Source organism: Dipteris shenzhenensis, chromosome 18 (genome assembly GCF_047967505.1).
Source record: "Dipteris shenzhenensis isolate YYH24624 ecotype China chromosome 18, Dip_SZ_1.0, whole genome shotgun sequence".
NCBI classification, from domain to species: Eukaryota; Viridiplantae; Streptophyta; class Polypodiopsida; order Gleicheniales; family Dipteridaceae; genus Dipteris; species Dipteris shenzhenensis.
The window spans coordinates 46,611,270-46,632,414 of record NC_141613.1 but is presented as its reverse complement, the minus strand read 5'-3'; the positions used below and the strand labels follow the sequence as shown (position 1 = coordinate 46,632,414).

At 44.3% G+C, this 21,145-nt stretch overlaps 1 protein-coding gene across 1 annotated transcript; it reads left to right on the top strand.

The window, feature by feature from the left end:
* Positions 1 to 11,280: 11,280 nt before the first annotated feature.
* On the top strand, positions 11,281 to 14,947 carry LOC147891311 (peptidoglycan-binding LysM domain-containing protein). Its single transcript, XM_087389057.1, has 2 exons — positions 11,281 to 11,800; positions 14,366 to 14,947. The coding sequence occupies exons 1-2, from the start codon at positions 11,492 to 11,494 to the stop codon at positions 14,756 to 14,758; spliced, it is 702 nt and encodes a 233-aa protein (XP_087245183.1). The 5' UTR covers positions 11,281 to 11,491; the 3' UTR covers positions 14,759 to 14,947.
* Positions 14,948 to 21,145: the final 6,198 nt, after the last annotated feature.

Sequence of the window (21,145 nt, the reverse complement as noted above, 5' to 3'; positions counted from 1 at the left end):
CAATGAACAAGAACTACTTTTTAACATTGGAGGCACTTCAAAACCTCACTCTAATGTCACGATCTTCACGTGCACTCACTGTAGACATTGTGCAGTGCTTCCACCTAATATTTGGGCCAACTTTCACAATCCTCTACTACGATGGATGTAAACTTTCCAAGAAAATCAACATATGGAAAATCAATAAAAAGTCCACATTCTTTTTTATGGTAGATGAAAATAATAATTTTTGGATAGTGAGCCCATTAATTCACTTACAAGGTAAACGTTCTTATAAAGTTTGGTCAAAAGAGAATGATGTAATCCTACATGACTTACTAACAAAAAATCCCAATCTACCAGCAAAGGACATAGCAACCCTATATCCAAATGCTTCGTTGGAAAACCATCATACAACAAGAGCAATTACAAACAAAGTCTACAAACTACGCAAAGTCATTCTAGAGCCAATCCACTACTTTGGCACAAGTCCACAAATGCAAAAAATTCCAATTGAAGATGATCGTCATGGTCACAAGAGAAAAAGAAAAAGTATGCTCTTTGAAAAACAATGCATGAAAAAATTGTCCGACACTCCTACTTATCCATGTGCATGTTGCTAGCAGTTCATTGAAATTTTGATTGAAGATCAAGAAGCTTACCATTGAAATGGGGGTATTCCTACTATTGAACGGTGTGGACATTACAAAAATTGAACCACTAGACAAAGCAATATGTATGAATTGTTGGAAAGATGTCAAGAAACAAAAAATGCCCTTTTTCTACTCTTTGAATATGTGTATGGACCCCACAACAAAATTTACTAGTGCCCTCAATGACATTGAAGCACGATTGATTTCAATTAGAATACCATTTGCACAAATCTGCGAATTAACATATGAAGGACAATACGGACTTCATGGAAGTGTGCTAAATGTATTTGCAGATGTCGATCGAACGCAACAAGTACTACCTAGAATTTTGAGTGAAAATGACACTATTCTAGTAGAATTGAAGTGTAAACTTTTGTACAAGCACAATTACATGAGTGGGATTGTGAGGCCTATGTATACAATGCTCGCACTGAAAAAATTACTTTCAACACCATTATATGAAGACAACAAAGTTCTTATAAATCATATTTGGTAAGAACACATTAAAGCCATACAAATACTAAACAAAACATGCGATTGTAGTGACGAACCATTTCACGAAGCACAAGAAGAAGAGCTCCTCATAGATACTTTAGTCCATGGAATATATACAAGCCAACAAGTAGTAGACTTTGAGAATCAAAGCATTGCAATTACACTTGCAGAAGGCTTTTCGCCATTAAGCATCTTCAAGGACACTTATTGTGAAGAGCTTTCTTTTCCTAGACTCTTCTATGGCAGCCCATGAAGGCACACAATTCCAAAGTACACATCCTACCAAGACATTGCAAAATGGGAACTAACAAATGTGGACCGTTGTTTTTCATTTAGCATCGAGAATCTTTTCTTCAAAACCATGAAAATATTGGTAAAACAAGTTCTTTCATCATTATGGGTACGAATGTGAAAAGCACAAACAAAAGGAAAAACACTCCAACCAAAAGACGCACTACTTGACACAAACATTGAAAAGCTTTTACACTCGAACATAGGATTCCAAGACTTTTCCCACTTGCGTACATCTACAGAATACAAGTACTATCTTAAGAAGAACCTATTTTCAATGTTGAGACAATTAGAACAACCAACTTTCTTCATGACATTGTCTGCAACTGAGCAATTGTGGGACCCTTTGATAACTGCACTGGAAAAACTCAAACCAAAGAACACCCTGGATAACACACCTAGTGCTAAAGAGCAACAACGAAGACGTATACGTCCAGATCCAATTACCACTGCACAGTATTACATTCATCGATTCCAAGCACTGAAAGCATTGCTAAGAAAGGAGGACATAATACTGGGGAGAATAGCAGATTACTTTTTCGTGACGGAGTTACAAAATACAGGAAGCCAACATGATCACAGCCTTTTATGGGTGGAAAATGCTCCATCATTTGATGGTTCAAATGCATTTGAAGTTGAAGCTTTTGTCCACAAATACATTACTACTGACATAAGCAAATTCACTGACACGAAAAAAGACATTCAAACACATAAGCACCGCAAAACATGCTTCAAAAGAAAGAACAAATGCCGTTTTGGATTTCCACGTCCACCAATGTGTAACACTAGAATTTTAACACCAATAGGAGATGATGTGGCACTACCCACACTAAAAAAAAAGTTTAATCAAATTACATCTACTCTTCTAGAGGGAAACATCACAACATTGACCTACCAAATTTCCTTAGAAACTCTTGATATGACAGAGGAAGAATATATCTTAGCATTGCAAGCATCCATTTCCCAACCAATGCTTTTTCTCAAACGAGAACCAAAAGACATTTACATTAACAACTTTAGTCCTACTATGTCAAGATTATGGGGAGCAAATACAGATGTGCAATTCATATTAGACCCTCATGGAGTTGCAGCTTATTGCACATCTTACATGACAAAAGCAGACAAAGAAACAACTTCTGCCATCAAGCAAGCTTTGGCACATTGCTTGGATTCTAGTGCTCCAACAAACGAACGAATTAGAAAAGTTGGAAATGCAATCTTGAACACTCAACATATAAGTTCACAACAAGCATTATACCTGACACTATTGCTACTGCTTTCAAGCACAACAAGACAATTTCAATACATTAACACAAGCCCACCAGAGAAACGCACGTTACTACTCAAGCGCAGAGAGCAGTTTCAAAACATGCACCCAAAAAGCACCAACATTTTCTTTAACGATATCAACACAAAGTACTTGCGAAGACATGAAGATCTTCATGATATATGCCTTGTAGAATATGCAAACAGCTACACAATTACAAGAACCACAACAAGGAAAAGGAAAAACAAAAAATTATTCGATTCAACAATTACAACCAAATAAAAGATCCCAAGAACTACTACAGAGAGCTATGTCTTTTATTCTTTCCATACCACAGTATCGAGCTAGTTCTTGATGACCAAATCACTACATGGCATGACATGTATCTCCAATATAAGTACATTATAGATCCAAACAAAGTGCATTTCAACAAGCTTATTCCTACATTTCCAACAACTACAAATGCCACAAACACATTGGGGAAAAATAGAGAGTAGTAGGCATCCCGCTCCTGTGCACTCCCTCCCTCCTCCGCTCCTCGTCTACCCCCCCCTCGTGTGCTGCGCGGCCCTCCCTCTACCTCCTTCAGCTGCTGTCGCGCGGCCATCCGCCCCCCTCTCCTCACCCTCCGCCCGTCGTTCCTCCCCTCCCCGCTCGCCACACTCCGCTCACCCCGCCTCCTCGCTCCTTTCCCCCCTCTCCGCCCATTGCTCCCCCCCCCTCGCTTTGCTCCTCCTCCCTGCTCCTCCCCTCACCGCATTCAGCCCTCCCACCCGCCCCACCCCCTCACGTGGCACTACCAACCCCCTCCTGCCCCTCCCCGCTACTGCGCCATGCTGCCCCCCCCACCCCTTCCTTCCCTCCCCTCCTTACCTCTCCTCCCCACCCCCCTCGTGCGGTGCTGCCACACCCTCCCTTCCCCTTCCTCTCACCCCCCTGTGCTGCGCTGCCCCCCCCCCCTCTCTTTCTCCTCCTCGTTCCTCTGCCATCCCTTTCGTCACCACCCTCTTCCCCCCCCGTTTCCCATACCTTGCCATCCCCCCCTTCTCTCCACCCCCACCTTAATCCCCACCCCCGCCCCTTCCGTTTCCTTCCCCTTCCCCCGCCTCGGAGTGTTCGTAGTTAGTCAATGCGATATGGTGGCCACGTGCCCAGAACCGGTGGCCCAGATGGACCCCCCCTCCATCAGCTTATCGCATAACATTGACAGAGCAACAGGTATCCTTGGTGAAGCAGGCCGCCACGTACTTCTCCCAGACATCAGTTTATGGGAGAGTCATTGGCTACTCCCCTTCACGAGCAGACATCAGGGACTCATTGTAGTCCACCCTCTACCTCGAGGACAATCACATCGAGGAGGTTGCACTCATGGGACGTGGCATCTTTTGGCTTAAGCTCTCCTTAGCACAGGCTGCGAGTGACATGTCAGGCGATCCCCTACTTCTATGGGCGGGAAGATCATCCTCATGGTCCCATGGTACAGGGGTTTCAGTGTAGCGGACTTCGATGCCTGCTTTCGCATTCCTCGCCATCCAGTTACCCTTATCTTCCCAGGTCTCGCAACCGAGCTTTGCCCGATCATCAAGGACCTGGGGGTGCACTTTGGTTGGCCTATGCAGGACACCTACATTGATGCGGCGGCAGCCCAAGGAGTGCCATGTGTCAAAGTGGCAGTCCTCGATCCACAGAGCATCCCCTCGGAGTTCGAGATAGAGACAGACACAGGTGTGGTAACGTAGCGCATTCTGGTCACTGGTCGCCCAAACCAGTGTCTAAGATGCCATGGCTTCGGGCACCAAGCGCGCTCATGTCCTCGCTTCATGGGTACAGAACCTCAGAAGACCCCCGTTCAGGCAACTCAGGATCCTCCGCACCAGTCAGCGACATCCCCTCCCGAAGGGGAAGGCTAGACGGAGGTCAAATGAAAATGGAAGGGAGACAAAGCAGGCCCCAAAAAACCTATCCACCTACAGCAAGAGCCCCCTCCGATGGTCCCTACTCATCAGCAGCCTGGTAAGGGGAAGGAGAAGGGAAAGGAGAAGGTCAGCCAGCCTCCCCCTCATCCTTCACCCCGCCCTCCTCCCCCTCCCCCCTCCTCCTCAATTCTCTGACCCCCACCCCCTCCAAGATCCTCCTCCGCACCGATGGTTTCCACTCCACTCTCTTCCTCGAGCATGATCCAGAGGGAATCCCCCCCTCCACCTGCACCACCTGCAGCCCTGAAGCCAGCACAGTCCTCACCCGTGCCTATCCCTCTGGGCCCGATGGAGGGGAGAGGCCCTTCCCCGCAGGTGGCTAGCACCCCTCCCTCTGGTTCAGACTCCTCATCTTCGTCCCCATGCCCAAGGGCAGCTCCGAGAGCTCTTCCATTGGAGTTTTATCGAGCAAGTCCTTGGAATTACTTGGATGCAGTGGGTATTGGCTCCTTCCCCACATGCCTAGACATTAGCATCTTCTTCCTTCGCAAGGGGGCGGAGGGTAAGGTGTCCATCCTTGCCCCACACGATGGTCCTAGCTATTCCTTCACTATCTCCAGTGAAGGGAATGAGCAATGGACGAATGAAAATGTTTGGGAGACGATACGAGACCAGTCCCAGGAGCAGGTGCAGGATTGGATTGGTAGCAGAGCAGTGGAGCTTCTTCAGCATCAGTGGCAGGAGGGTGATGTTCGTCTACATTGGCACCACAGCGCCAAACGTTTCCGACTCCTGGTCATTATTAGACCACCACTGGAGTGAGCCTACGCAGAAGGGCTTCGCCCATGGAGGACATCAGAGGTAGCGGGCTTCTATAGCATTTCCTTGGCAGAGGCGTCGAGCTGGTTAGAGAGAGCCTACCACCATGGGACGAAGGGCCTTTCCCCTCTGTTGAAGGTTTTAGAGGATGGGTCCGATGATCCGTCCTCTCCTTCGAAACCTTCACAGAAGCACCTTCGTCTCCACACAGGACATCCTCCGACCACTTTGACTTCGAGCGCAAGTAGACAGCTGTTTGTGGCCCACCTTCCCTCCCCATGAGTTTACGCATTATCTCTTGGAACGTTAATGGGTTCCACTCATCAGGAACCCGTGGCCCCAGGAAGATGGTGCTCAGACAAGAGCTCCAGCCAGCCTTGGTGGGAAAGGTAGATGTGCTCCTACTATACAGGAACACAAGCTTTCGGCTTCACAGACCAGTATTTATGGGAAGGTCCTCACAGGACGCTCCCACACCTATTGGGAACCTTCGATTGTCGAGCAGGGGAGGAGCGGGGGTGTCTGTACCTCCATCGACGCTTCTCTAGTTTAGCATGTGTGTGGTTTTGGCACTCTGATCCCAGGACTTGCGCTTTGGGTGGGCTTGCATATTGAGGGATCTCGTATCGGCATCCTCAATATTTACGCCCCGACCAATCTCAGATGTAGATCCGTTTTTTGGAGATCCTTGACAGACTTGTTACCAGAGATGGACTCTTGGATTGTAGGAGGGGACTTCAACAACCTTGAGTCCTTAGAGGATCAGCAGGGACGGGGCCCAGAGTTCCTCGGTATAGCTCAGGCAGAGCAAGCAGATTGGGACTCCTTCCTCTTTGCAGTGGGAGGTCGGGACAGTTGGAGGGAGCCTTCCTTTCGCAGATGGCCTGGGAGTCTGGACTTCTCTTGGGGTTACAGGAGGGAGGGAGGCAGACTTCTGGAGCGGCTGGACCATTTCTATGTCAACGATTGGGCGCTTGGCAGAGGAGGAGAGTCAAGAGTGGTTCCAGGGATGACACTCTCAGACCATGCCCCAGTCATCCTAGTCCTGGACTCAGCCTCTCATTCCTCACCTCCACGTTCATGCCGGATCCCAGACTCCATCTACTCCAGAGCAATGGTTCACAACAGGATAGTGGACCTATGGGAGCAAGATTTGACCCCACCAGGGATATGGCAGCACAGGTAGCTCAAGCGCTTGCTGAGTCTAGCCTCATTTGCCAGCAGGAGGCAATTTAGGTCAGACAGCGGTGTTGGGCACGGGAGAGGGGTCTCAGACGTGATCTCGCTTTGATTCAGCGGATGCAGCAGTTTTCTCCAGGCTCTGAGGAGCTCAGACAGCAGGAGATTCGGGCCCGAGCCATGTTAGAGGAGATCACCCAGCGTTGCTTAGAGTTTTCATTTCATGCTTCCAAGTCCTTCTGGGCTAGGAAAGGTGACAGGATGCGCAGAGAGTTCTTCAGGACTCATGGATAGAGGTCAGCAGGGGAACAACTCCGTTCTCTTAGGGCGCAGGATGGTAGTGTCAGGACAGATCCAGACGAGGTCCAGGACTTGGCGACAGACTTCTACAGATCATTGTTCCAGCAGGAGCCCCCAAACCCTCGTGGCCGCATTTGCAGGGAGGAGGTGTGGAGATCTACATCGCGGCTCGTGCAGCCCAGCATGAGTGACACCCTTCTCGCCCCTTTCACCATGGCGAAGATGCAGGATGCGGTGAGCGCTATTGATGGGCAGAAATGCCCAGGTGAGGATGGCCTCTCTAGAGCTTTCTTCACCACCTTTTGGGAGCAAATCCACCGGCCCTTGCTCGCAGCCTTCCAGCACATCTTCTCCAGCGGGCAGATGCCAGAGAGCCTTGCGACAGGCCTGATTTGCCTCATCCCCAAAGGGGGGGACCGTCAGGAGATCAGACAGTGGCACCCAATCACCCTCCTCCCGACCGCCTACAAAATCCTCGCCAAGATGATCAGTAGCCGCATCCGCCCCCTGCTACATGACTTGATTCATGACACCCAGACTAGTTTTGTCCAAGATCGTAGCATTTTGGACAACATCTTCACTTTCTCACAGGCGATGGAATGGGCTCAGCACAGTGGCCAGCACCTTGCCATACTCCTTCTCGACTTTGAGAAGGTGTACGACAGGGTAGACTGGTCCTTCTTGGAAGGTACACTCTCTTGGTTTGGTTTCCCAGACGAGGTGTACGACAGGGTAGACTGGTCCTTCTTGGAAGGTACACTCTCTCGGTTTGCCATACTCCTTCTCGACTTTGAGAAGGTGTACGACAGGGTAGACTGGTCCTTCTTGGAAGGTACACTCTCTCGGTTTGGTTTCTCAGAGATATTGCTAGCCTTTACAGATCGGCCTCTAGTCGGGTTATCATTAGCGGCAGGATGGGGGAGAGGTTCACACTCGAGCGCTCGGTGCGTCAAGGCTGTCCATTAGCACCCTACCTCTTCCTATTTTTTGCGGAGGCCATGACCCACTTCCTTCGAGCCTGTACCATTGGTCTTCGCGGGATGCGTCTCCCTATTCGAGATGATGCAGAGCTTCTGGACTCCGAGTATGCAGACGACATAGCCCTATATGTGCAGGATGATGTCGAGTCACTGGAGCGAGTGAGACTATCCCTAGAGATTTTTTGCCTTGCGGCTGGAGTGAAAATCAACTGGCATAAGTCAGTTGGTATTCTTACGGATCCGGGAGCCAGCTCACAGTGGGGTATTTTCCTGGGGTTTCGCTGGATCCCTAGAGGACAGACGACACATTACCTGGGATTCCAGGTAAGCCTAGACATCACACCGGCTCAGCAGTTCTTGCCAGTCCTAGCCTCCATACGACGGAAGCTTGCTTTCTAGAGCATGGCTCGGCTTTCCTTGGCAGGCAGGGCCCTTGTGATCAACCAGGTCCTTCTTGCCACTGCTTGGTATGTGGCCTCTTGCTGGTGTTTCTCGAGGTCATGTGTAGCCCAACTGAGGAGACTGGTGCAGAACTTCCTATGGTCTGGTTCACACGGTTTCGACACCACCAGAGCTAGGGTCGCCTAGCAGACAGTCATTCTCCCCCAGGCAGAGGGCGGCCTCAGCATCATAGATCCAGAACTGCAGAGTCAGGCACTTCTTGGCAAGCTAGTCATCCGCGGTCTGACCCCAGGAGGGCAGACGTGGAAGCTCTTGCTACAGCATGGTCTCAACGCGTGTACTCCCCAGAGAGGGGGTGTTTGGCAGCCTTCTATCTGATGGATCTTCACTTCAGCTCCTTTGACTCAGCCCCGTTCCCCCTTCCTCCGTAGCCTCATCTCGGTCTGGAGGAAGTTGCGACACAGCCTTTCCCAGGTTCCCCCTAGCTGCCGAGACGAGATAGACAGACAGCCCTTGATCTGGAGCAGCCAGGTGACAGATGTTACAGGTCGTCAACTTGGAGAGAGATCCCATATCCCTTGGGCACTCTGGGCACGTGGGCCCACGCGCTCGCTCCGGGTTTGGAGGGACGTCTACAGTCAGCTGAGCCCAGGCGAGCTGGCAACAGTAGTAGGTATGGCACGTGGGATCTAGGCTCGGCGAGCGGAGATTGATGCTGCCATTCCTGCAGGTTGGAGGATTCCCATAGTCACCGGACAGCTCTTCCCGAGAGATGAGAGGTGGCTAGGACAGTTCACTCCACGAGGCATTCCTTTGGTGGTTGCAAGCCTCTTCTCGGACTCCTCAGTACACTTCTTCTCCGTCACTGATGACAATCGCCTACAGAGTAGAGAGGCCGTGATTGAGACCCCCAACTTCCCTGGCAGCGCCTTTGCATTGTAGGGCCGCAAGGGAAGACGTGGCATATAGACCCCCTGATTATGCAGGACCAGGATTGGAGACTCTGGATATGGGAGGGCCGTTCCTTGACAGAGGTGGAGTGGGACCCAGGAGAGTGGCGTTGGCCACCATCGGAGACCTCAGAGAACCCTACCCCCTTCTTTTCTTGCATGCACGGGTCGGCGTGCTCTTGGGGCTCTCCAGCGTGGGCTACCCACACAGGCACTTAGGTGGTATGCCCAGGGGATATCTTTGGTCTTTCTTCGCACTGTCTGGAAGACTCTTTGGGCTAGCTGGCGTCCGAGAAAGATCTCCTACTTCCTTTGGATGGTGGCACACAAGGGGCTTCCAGTTGGCAGCTGAATGAGGCAGATGGCGCAGGAGGGGCATTGCCAGATATGTTTTCAGGAGGAGGAGTCCCTGAAGCATTGCCTTTGGAGCTGTTCGCATGCGCAGACAGTTTGGAAGGGAGTAATGGGGATCTTAGCGAGGGCTACACCTGAGCTAGGACCGATCACTTGGGGAGCCGTTTGCTGGTGCAGCACTGAGACGGGACATCACTTGGCCTATGAGTTCTCTAGACATGATCCCGTCTTTTTCATCACGCAGGCCACCTGGGCATACATGGACAGCTTCCCTTGGCATTTGACAGAGACAGATGCAGGAGCGATGCCTCGGCACCCAGTTTGGGAGATCATAGGGAGCATTGCAGGCTGGCATATCTGGACTTCCAGATGCGCGCAGACGATGCGCGCAGACTGTAGGAGCTCAGACTACTACTACCCAGACCCTAGCAGACATCTGGAGCACGATCGTTCACACGCTCAAGGGTCAGTGGGATCAGATTCAGGGAGAGTCCCGAGCAGGGAAGGAAAGAGACGACGTTTCCTTCGCGACTGGGACCACCGGGAGTTGTTCTTCCAGCACTCTACTCAGAGTCTTTAGCGGCATTACGCCCCTCCACCGTGGCTGTTTGCCCACTCTCCGATGATTATTCCCTGAGAGGCTTGTATTTAGCATTTTGACTCCTCGGGCTGAATTCGTTTTGTGATTGCAGCTCGCTGGCCTTTAGGCCTTCTTGTACTCTCGCTTTCAAGTAATATAACTAGCACTACTTTTTGCGCAAAAAAAAACAAATTCCACAAACACATCAACAAGTCAACAATCAAACAAGAACAATGAAGGATACGACATTGCAATTGACATGAACAAAACAACACACAAAAACCAATAGCATAATCAAAACTTTCAAACATATAATGTTGTGATTAACAATGACTACTACAATAACTTTAGATCACCGAATGATGAACAACATCTCATTGTGGATGATATTATGCTCTCCAAAAGAGTCTCACCAACAAAACCATTTTACCTTTTCCTAACCGAGAATGCTGGCACAAAAAAAACATACACCCTTCAAGCCATTGTTCAAGCACTCTTGCGCTATTACTCCCACAAAGAAACAGAAAATGTCAACTTGCCAAAAGTCCTCTTGCTAGAGTACACAGGTAAAGCAGCATTCGATAGGCGGAACAACTATTCATGCAGCCTTGCACCCACCACTGATGGTATCTCACTATACAAGCCTCTTCAGTGAAAAACTACAAGAAGCTACAAAAAAATTGCAAAGTTTCATGAACAAAAATAATTTCACACAATTAATTAACCATCCAACAACTATTAGTGGAACAACCATCGACCACATCTGGACAAAACCAAACCAATGAATGCACGATCTCAGGGACAAACTTTATTTATTGGTGAGACCACTCCCTACTCTACAAAAGCATTTAATCATAATCAAAATACAACACATTTATTTAATTTCAATATGTTCAAAATAACATAAAAAAAGTTGGCTCAATTCAGCAACGTTACAATTGACTCCAACATACCAAAACAACACAAATAATACTTTCACAAAATTATACAAAAACAAATTGGGCAGGCCTCATGAATGGATTTTGTCATTCACCTTGTTACGCTTCCACCCTCTTGGCGACACAAATTAATGAATGGCCCAATTTTGAAGGTGGGGACCTACGTCATGAATTGGATGTTGAGTATGAATGAATGAATGAAGGGTGGGCGTGAAAAATGCAAAGAGCCACTTATCCATTTTCCTCCTCTGCCGTCTCTCCGATGCACCCTCTTATGGCGGTCTTACAACTTTGAAGCTGCCTCACCTCAGCTCCACCCATTTTGGGTTTTAGCTCCTGCCTCTTGATCCCTCTCAGATTTCTCATTTCCGCAGTCTTCCGATCAGTCATGGCCCAAACCATTCACCATGACATTTGCCACCCCCTCACGCTGGATTTGTGGAGAATCATTTTGCAAAAGCTTCCCTTTGATTCGCTCGCTCGGGCATCCTCTGTGTGTCACCTTTGGCACTCCGTCGCTGGTGATCCTGTGGTGCTGTCCAGTAAATTCAAGGAAGCTTGGAATCTAGCACAAGTGACGGGAAGACCATTATCGACAAGCTTTTGGCGTGACGCAAGTCTGGCTCGCTTTGCAATATCTCACACAGTGAAGCGGTGGGACACTGCTGCAGGCTTGGCGGTCAAGTACCAAGTACATGTACGTTTCTTGCCTTGTGACGTCTTAGGCAATACGCAGAGAGAAACAGATTCGGCGGGTGTATGGTTTGGCATGGCTTTTTCTCGTTTTGTAGAATAAAGGAGCCTGAATTCAGTTACTTCACACTTTCTTTCAGAAAGGGACAACAGTGATCATACTTTCCAAGCAGACAACAGCAATGGAGAGTGCATGAAGAAGGAAAGAGTTTGATCCAAATTCGTTCTTCCATTTGATGTTTCTTCTATCTGTGTGGAATTGTTTTCACAGTTTTGGAACATCGCAAATCTGTAGCTTGCCGATTTCAATGCATTCAGTGCACTTTCTTTGCGTGTTCTTTGGCCAATTGCCTTGTTGCAATAGCTGCATTTTTGGATCCGTGAGGCCAGCTAGCATATTTGCTTATATGCCCCATTGACTATGCCATAGTTTGGAGCCTAGCAACAAGCCCACAAAACAAGGCTCTAAGGGTCGATATGGCAGTAAGGCATTTGTTGTCTACTATTTTGAAATTGGGGCTGTTTGAAAGGGAAACTGACCTTGAAAATACCACCATCAAGGAATATGAAAGAGATAAGAAAAAGAGAACAAAGAATTGACCTTAGGTCCAATCGCCCCCCGCCCCCCCCCCCCTTCCCCCTCTCCTCTTATGGTGGCTCTAGCAGTTAGAGGATTTATGATCTTTCATTGAAAAATGGAAGCTGATGGATAATCTTTTTGACAAAATGGGTATTGGACCATAATGGCTTGTTGGTGTTGGAAAATAGAGGTTGACACTCCACTTGTGAGTTACCATTGAGACATGGAGGCAGCCCTGTAGGCTGAGCATTCGTGAGAGATTCTTGTGCAAGTCACCAGCATCTGTTGCATGCCTCATAAGAATCCGAATCTGCATCTAGCTGAATACCCTTCAATCCGACAGTCAACAGAGACCTGGGTTGACATCCGTACATCAGCATAAGTGGGCTGAAACCAGTAGCTGTATGCTTAGCACTATCGCAGGCAAATTCCATCATTGAGATGTACTTCTTCCGATCAGATGGCCGCTTGGAGACATATGCTCGACGCATATCTTCCAAGACTTGATTCACCCTTTTTTGTGTGCCCATTAGTCTCAGGATGATTAGCAGGTGGTTCCGAACTTTATAAACACATCCTGCCAGAAAACCCAGAGAACCTCGAATCTCTGTCGCTGACTACATCACAAAGCAAACTATACACCCTTAACATTCCGAATAAACACTTCCTGCCAGAAAACTCAGAGAACCTTGAATCTCTGTCGCTGACTACATCACAACGCAAACTGTACACCCTTAACATTTGCTCAACAAACTAATGAGCGAGTTCAGTAGCCCTTACAATTGTCTTTGTGGGTGAAATTCTAGCCATCTTTTAATATATATATATATTGAAAAAAACTTCTAGCCATCTTCGTCAATCTATCTATCACAACCCAAATAGCCTCATGGCCCTGTTGGGTTCGTGCTAATCCCACAATGAATTCCATGGAAATACTTTCCCATTTACTTATAGGGATGTCTAGAGGACGTAACAATCCTCCAGTCTTAAGGTGCCCAACATTATTTATTTGACATTGTTGGCATTTCACCACATAGTCAGTAATCTCAACCTTCATCTTAGGCCAGTAAAACATCTGTTTTACTAAATCATAGGTTCGCTGAATTCTTGGATGACCTACAGTTGGGGCATCGTGAGATACTCATATAGGATCCTTCTCCTATCTCTGCGTCATTAGGAACACAAACTTTTCCATTTCGCAACAACAAGCCATTTTGAATGTAGAATTGGCCACCCGCTCTTCCTTGGTCTGTTTCAACTTCGAAGAGAAGAGGGAATAGTTCACTGCTGTTCACAGTAGTACCCAGAAGTCTAAACCTGTTTGAACGGACAGCCAAACAGATAAAATGAATTCTTAATTGCCACAACAAACTCCTAGGCAGGGCACATGCACTAGCCGGGCTTGTTTATTTAAAAAAAAAGGTTAGAAAAAGAACTGAAATATGGCTTTCAGCACAGTTTCATCTGGTATCCACCCAAACCTCTGTATTAAGCGTTAAATGATGTTGCAGATGGTTTGAGAGCCTGGGGCTCAATATAATCAGGCTACCTCATTTCAGTATAGTATTGAGGCCCCCTCTATCTCACCTACATATCACGAGGTCCAGGTCATCCGAGAGGATCTCCTACAGTTACACACTACTTGGTTGGCACACCGTGACCTCCCTGTGAAGCTCAGCTTTTACAGAGACCATTGCCTATGAATCTCAGAGGAGGGCTTCATCCTGTTGAGGGGAAATAATTGTTTGAGTAGTATTCTTCAGCTGTGAAACCTGCATATGTACATGTACAAAGCTCATTTGTGACTAAAACTTCAAATTTTGGTTTAGTACACAGGGGAGTGTTTTTCTGTTGCATTTCTGCATGATAAAAGTGAAGAGGTTGAAGTTTTCTTGTTCATTTGGAGTCTTTAGCTGCCCATGTATGGTTATTTGTGGTTTAATCTCATTTTAGCTTTTAATTGAAGAGCCACGAATCTTTTTCTATTAGGTGACTGAGATAAAGCGGCTGAACAACATGATGAGTGACCATGGCATCCACTCCCGTGAAAGGTTGTTGATTCCTGTAGCAGGGCCAGAACTTATAAAAGGGAAGACCTGTCACATTGAGGTTGACCATTATGCCAAGCGCGAGGTAGCTGTCCTGTATTTGGATAATGAACAGCCAGTATCACTTCAGCAAACCAAGCATAAAAATGAACGGAGTTTTGGAAGGGGATTGCTGGAATCTATGAAAAGAAGTTTACAGGTGGATGATGCTACCTTGAATTATTACCTTTCATTAGCAGGAGGTGATATTAGGGCTGCATACTCTCAATTCCAAGAGGACTTGAGCTGGGAGGAGTCTGCTAGTAAGCGACATGTATTCTCCTGTTTCAGCTAAAATGCCCGTGCAATTCATTCAGAGAACTCATCAAGAGAAGGTTACCATGCTCAATTGTAAAAAGTTTAGGCAGTTGTGACATTCCCAAATGTACATAAGGTTTATTCATTCAATGGACAGCTTTTTTTTTCATAAATCTCTGTAAACTTATTATATATATGTTCTTATTGCAAGCCGTCATTTTGGTTGTTGCCTCATAGAAGAAGATTGTAGAGCATGCAGCTTTTACTCTATCCGCCCCTTTTTGTTTTGATTGGGAATGTAGATGACACATTTCCTTTTTTTCCTGAGAATATTCAATAAGTTTTTTGACATGTTGATTATCAAAACTTGACTTTATGGGAAAATGAAAGCCTGACTTCATGTGTGAAGCGGACTATGTAAGTGGCCATGAGTGATAACATTTTGCAACGTTTCAGACTAAGCTTTCTTTATGCAGCTGATTTTCCATGCTGAGAATTATTTAGTGTGCTTACAATGGCATGTTTTGTCCATTCCATTAAAAAGTATGAGGCTAGTCTTACTAGTCTACATGAGAGGTGTTGGGGATTGTCATAGGAGTTCCATTCTCTTTGTTTCTTTTGCAGATTCAAAAAGATCGAGAGAGATGTTCTCAGTGTTGGCGTCTTTGCTGCAATCATGAATTTCTCATGTTCTTGAACCACAGGGGATTGGTCGGTGTACAACCATCTTCTTCTCTGAGGTGGAGAGTATTGAAGTGATGGGTTAGTTGGATCCTTTTGGGATGTGGCGAGGTTTGTGAGAGTGGCTGAAAATTGCTAGCGAAATTTTAAGGTTCCTGAGGTCCTAGTTGAGGATATTTTGGGTGTGTTTGTACCTTTTAACCATTCAAATCAAGATGAAAGCTTCATATTTTTATGATTCTCTTTGATTTCCTGTGTCTTTAATTATCATGATGAAGCACGGACAGCCATACTACAATTGCTTGTCACCAAGGGGTGGCCCCAACAATAGGAGCTTACTAAGGGATCATCATGGAGTTTAGTAGTGCATGGATATCAATCAATAGATAGGGAATACACGAGATGATGTCTACATTGAGATGATTGATAGGTCAATTGTTTTAGAAAGCATTCTAACAAGGTACATACCCACTTTGATCCCATCCCTAAACACCACATCTAAGGCATCACTAGTTGTAAACTAGACGATGACATAGCAAAATTCTATGGGTATGAATGAACCCAAAAGTATAGCTATCAACTTATCTTAGTAGCTAACGCATGAAGGTAACAACATCTAGCTAAAGAGGTTGAAGCTCATGCAACCATAGATATTCTTGTCATTTTTTGATTTTCAGAAGGGGCAAGTGCTAAGCTCTCAATGTTGGGAATTCTATGCCAAAGTCGTCGGAGTAGTGCAAAGTCTAGACCTTTTGTAGGAGCATTGGGTACCAAAATAGGTGCCCTTTAATAGGATTTAGAATGTGCATAGTCTTGCGGCATTGCAAATATGCATGATCTAAAGATTTCTTTAGCGATGGCCAAGATAGAATACAACACTTCAAAATGTAACACAAGAAGAGGTCTTCATATGAAAAAAAACTTAATTTGCTTGTCCCAAAATTTTTCGGTTAGTATCATATATTCATCTACCAAATGAACTTCTTGCCAAGCCATAAAAATGTATAGTTGCATAATATAATGATGAAAACAAAGCCTACTAGCTATAGGATTTTGCTAGGAGGCAATTTGTTCTCTCTCATGATGTCATTTGTAATGAAAAGATGGACTATTATAATTAGCTCTTGTTCAAGCACCTACTCCATAGCCTTTGAAACCATTATGTGATGTTATAAATGAAAGGTCTATAAGCAATGAGCAATCAACATATCATTATCTAGTAAATCAACCTCCAGCTATAATCAGTCCAAGGAAATTCGATGCTATTACATTAAGTATTTTTTCATAGCTTAGAAGTTAACTTATGAAAAGAAAATCCAAGAGACAAATGGACTTATATATCATCTTATGCCTTTATGTCCAAAATGATGGAGGTTGATTAACCAAGAACATATCAAGCAACTCCATAACATCTAAAATGGCAAGCAATGATGGATGAGGAATATCAAACCATCACAAGCAACAAGACATGACAATTGAAAAGTTGCCAAATGACAAGCATTTGGTATTGGCTGAAATTGGGTTTACAAATTAGTATTGGATGCAATTGGGTTTACAAATTTAAGCTCACATTTGATCCCTGGAATTCAAAATGAAAAACTGGACTTCTTGTTAAAGGATATTACAAAAGTAAAAAATTATGCTAGTGAAAATTTTGGTCCAATTGCCAAAATGACATTAGTTTGAATAGTGACTTCCATAGTAGCTACACACTTTCATCTTCCCCTATGTGAACTAGGTGTATTGACCAAAAGATCTACATGAATGAACATGAAGGTCGTGTTGTCCCACCACAAAAACATCTCAAATGAGATTACTTAAGTCTCTTTTATGGTTAAAGCAAGCCCCAAGACAATGGAATGCTCAAATTAATTCCCTTCTATACCAACTTGGGCTTTGGACCATGTATTGATCCATCACTTTACATTCTTCAAAGAAGTTGGATCATTGCAGTTTAGCATTCTTCATTTTGATGGTTTGCTTATCCCAAGATCATATGAATGAATAGTTTATATTAGACATCTCCATGAAAGGCATGGGACATTTGCATTATTAAGAGTTGAATCTTAAATCATGCTAACGCAATCTAAGTATGCTAGAAATATCTTATTACAATTCCATGTGGTTAATGCCAAAACTTTTGACACTCTAGTGGAACGCAACATGAAGCTATTATAATATGTAGATTCATTAAACATAAATCTAGCATATATAATCAAGGAATTGGGAGTCTAATTTAATTGAGGATCACATGATTTGCTATCAATTATGCTCTCATTGTGCTATTGCTATACTGAGCCAATGCATGCAACTTCATCTCCATGTAGCTGAAAGAGTGATGGTCATATATGTGAAAAGAAGAATATATTTCGGATTGAAGTATGACAACTAGTTAGAACGTCAACTTTTAACATTTATAATGTAGATTGGGTTGGTAGTGCCGATGATAGATGAGTTGTCAATAGCTTTTCATTCTCTCCTAGCTCTATATCTATTTCATGTGGCAAAGTAATAATAAGTATCCCACAATAGTCTTGCCTTCCATAGAAGATGAGTGTCATGATAAAACAAACATAGCTTGTGACATTGTATGATTTGAGAGACTCTTCTCAAAATTGGACTTTTATGGGAATCCAAATCTTATATATCTTGATGATATGAGAAGCACCTTGGTGAGGAACCCTATTTTCCATTCCTACACCAAGTATATAAGGGTGTGGATCATCACTTCATCTAAGAGAAGCTACTAACTCATCTAAGAGAAGCTACTGACTCATTTATTGCCCCACCAGTGAGAAATCTGCAAACATATTTACAAATATCTTGCATTTTGTGACAAGTTCTCCTACTTTATATGTCCACTGGGAGTCAAAACCTATTGCAACTTCAGTAGGGGAGTAACCAATGATAGTTGCTCTTAGGTTTGAAACTCTTGCTCCTATTTTTGTACTAGGAATGCTCAAATTAGCATCAAAATCTACAATTTTTTCTCACACCGATTCTTCTTTTGTGCTCCACCCCCAATATGGAATGTGATTCAAGAAGAAATGTTGAAGACGAAATGTGATTCAAGAAGCAGTGTTGAAGATGAAATTTTTGTACTATCATCAAGTGTCTCTTGGGTTGGAGAGTGAATCTAAGTTAATAGATTCTTAGCTTCTAGGGGATGCTTTATGGTAGTACCTACTACGACTCAAGCTCAAGGAAACTTGAACTTGTGAATGGATTTGGGAAGGATTTTTTTTGTCATGGAGAGATCTAGAAAGAAGTTGTGTGTGCAAAAAGCACTCCATCGAATGTAAGCTCTAGGAAAAGATGCTCTAGACATGATTTGCTGACATGGATGATTTTTTCATGTTAGTTGAAGAAGTGAAACTTTTATATTGGTGTTGAAAGTTTGCATGCCTTAATATAAATAAATGTTTGAAACATTCGCCAAGAGTTGAAACTTTTATGCCAAAAAATTTAAAGTTTCGCAAAGATTTACATCTTTTAGAAGAAAATATATAAAATCACACTATGCTCTATCAATTTTGTGAAATCAAAAAAATTAGCTTGATAAACTTTCGCCAAGATTTTATATTAATATTTAAGTGTAGCTTCGATAAAAACATCCATGTTTCCTGACCCTCAAGTAGGCTCATAAAAAGAGCTTGGTACTAGTAGTAGTAGAGAAGCCTTGGAACTCCAAAGAAATAGCAAGAGTAGCTTAGAAAAAACATGGATGGATCACAAGTAGACCACGCATGAAGGAGGATGTGGCTGCCAGTAATAAATTGCAATGAAATTAGCTCATCAACATCGACCTATGCACTAGTAGAGAAGAAAGGTAAGCAAACATGGAGCAAACTAGCTTAGTAGTAGATCATGAGGCAAGCTCATAAAAATCACAAATCTTGTTGATGGAGGAAATATTCATAGATCTTAGAAGAGGGGGGGATAAAGAAAAGAGATGGCTACATTTATGGCTATGGAAAAGAAGGCCATAATTTGAATGCTTAAGACGTGATCTAGGCAATGAATTTCTTTAGCAAAGAAAAACGCAAGATCTAAAATTGAATGAAGGCCTAAGTGAAGAGTCTAAGGTGATGAGTAGAGAAATCCCATAAGAAAGCTTGGTGAAAAGCTATGGATTGAGTGGAGATCCAACAAAGAAAGAGAACACAACATTTAGGAGGCAAGCAATGTAAAGAGAACACAACATTTACGAGGCAAGCAATGTAAAGAAGTGAGATAGAGGTAGTAAACTCATGCAAAACAATAAGCTTGAAGGAAGCATGAAAATGGAAAAGATCACTTCTTTCAATATGACATGTGCACAAACAATTTTAGGGTTTTTATACTAAGCCACACTCTAAGGTCTTTAATATAACACATCCCCCCACCACTAGGATCATGAACTATCCATGTGGTGAGCTTCATGGGTGGTAGGGTAGGTTGTAGGATTGGTTGCAAGTTTGAACTAACCTACATAGAGCAAAGAAAAGAGAGACATATTTTATTTAATGGACCCATGGGGGCATGCTAAAATCCACATCATATGCATTGATTGAGATGTGCCAAGTGCCACATTTCCTTTGATAGCCAGAATGGTGCCATGTCAAAATCTTATAGGGAATTGCACATGGGAAAAGTCCACGTAGGATTTTGGTAAACAAAAAAACATCCTCCACAACATGAAGAAAGGCCACACCTTGATAGGTAATACACATTGTAGTTGGTTTCTAGAAGGAGACATGGTAGTCCATGTGGTAGCAGGCCATTGAAGCATGTAGCCATGTGGAATTTGGAGAAGTAATTGAAGCCTAATTTGGAACTAACTAGCTCTAGTGTGACTAGAAGGGGATAAAGTAACCCAGGCTAGGAGAATTTGAGGCACCATACTAGTGTGACTACAAGGGTTTGATTAGAAGTATTTGTGTATACACGAGACAAGACAATTGAGGCACAATGTTGGCAAACATGTACTATAAAACAAGGCTCAAAATTTTTGGAGTTTCTTATTTGCCAAAAAAAAAAAAGGGCATGCATGGATATTTTTTGCTAAGAGAGAGACAATACTTGATGGACTATAACTTTCACCCATTTACTTAATTTGGGATCTCTCTGGATCAAAGAGCAGATCTTTCTTTTCACACAATGCGTCATTCAAAAAGGTGGCGTGAGTGAAAAAATCACATTAGTGTATTAGATATTACAAAGCATAGCATTACAAAGATGATGTGGGTTTCACTTCAGGCACTATGGGAGCAATTCAGGAGGTGACGGAGCAGATGGCAGTAGGTCTTTTTGAAGATGCAAACTTATGCGCTATCCATGCCAAAAGAGTAACAGTGATGGACAAGGACCTTGCACTCGCAAAGCGTAGCCACTCCGATCCCTCCCTTGGACCCTAGATGTTGTTTAGGTTCACTCAGTGTAATCTAAATCATTTTGTAAATCTCTGCCCCTTGAGGCCAATGAATAAAAGATATTTGCATGTTCTATTACTGTTCCCATGATATTATACATGTTATGTAAGGCTTTCCATCACTTTATGCAAATGCAGTGTGAATTTGAGTGGTCAAATGAAGTTTTTTCAACGTGGCATAGAAGCGAAAAGCATGTATGGAGCTTGTTTGACCAAGTAGGGTGAGATTCTTGCAAGATTCCTCAAAAATTACCATTATAGTGCAAAAAGTTATCTGATAGCATGCTTTCGAATAGAATAATGAATGAAAATATCAATGCCAACAACAATTAC

Bases quoted from the DNA above. Each gene is read 5' to 3' on its own strand.
- LOC147891311 (XM_087389057.1), top strand. From the start codon at position 11,492: ATGGCCCAAACCATTCACCATGACATTTGCCACCCCCTCACGCTGGAT. The intron at 11,801-14,365 runs GTACGTTTCTTG...TTTTTCTATTAG, and splicing joins CGGTCAAGTACCAAGTACAT to GTGACTGAGATAAAGCGGCT.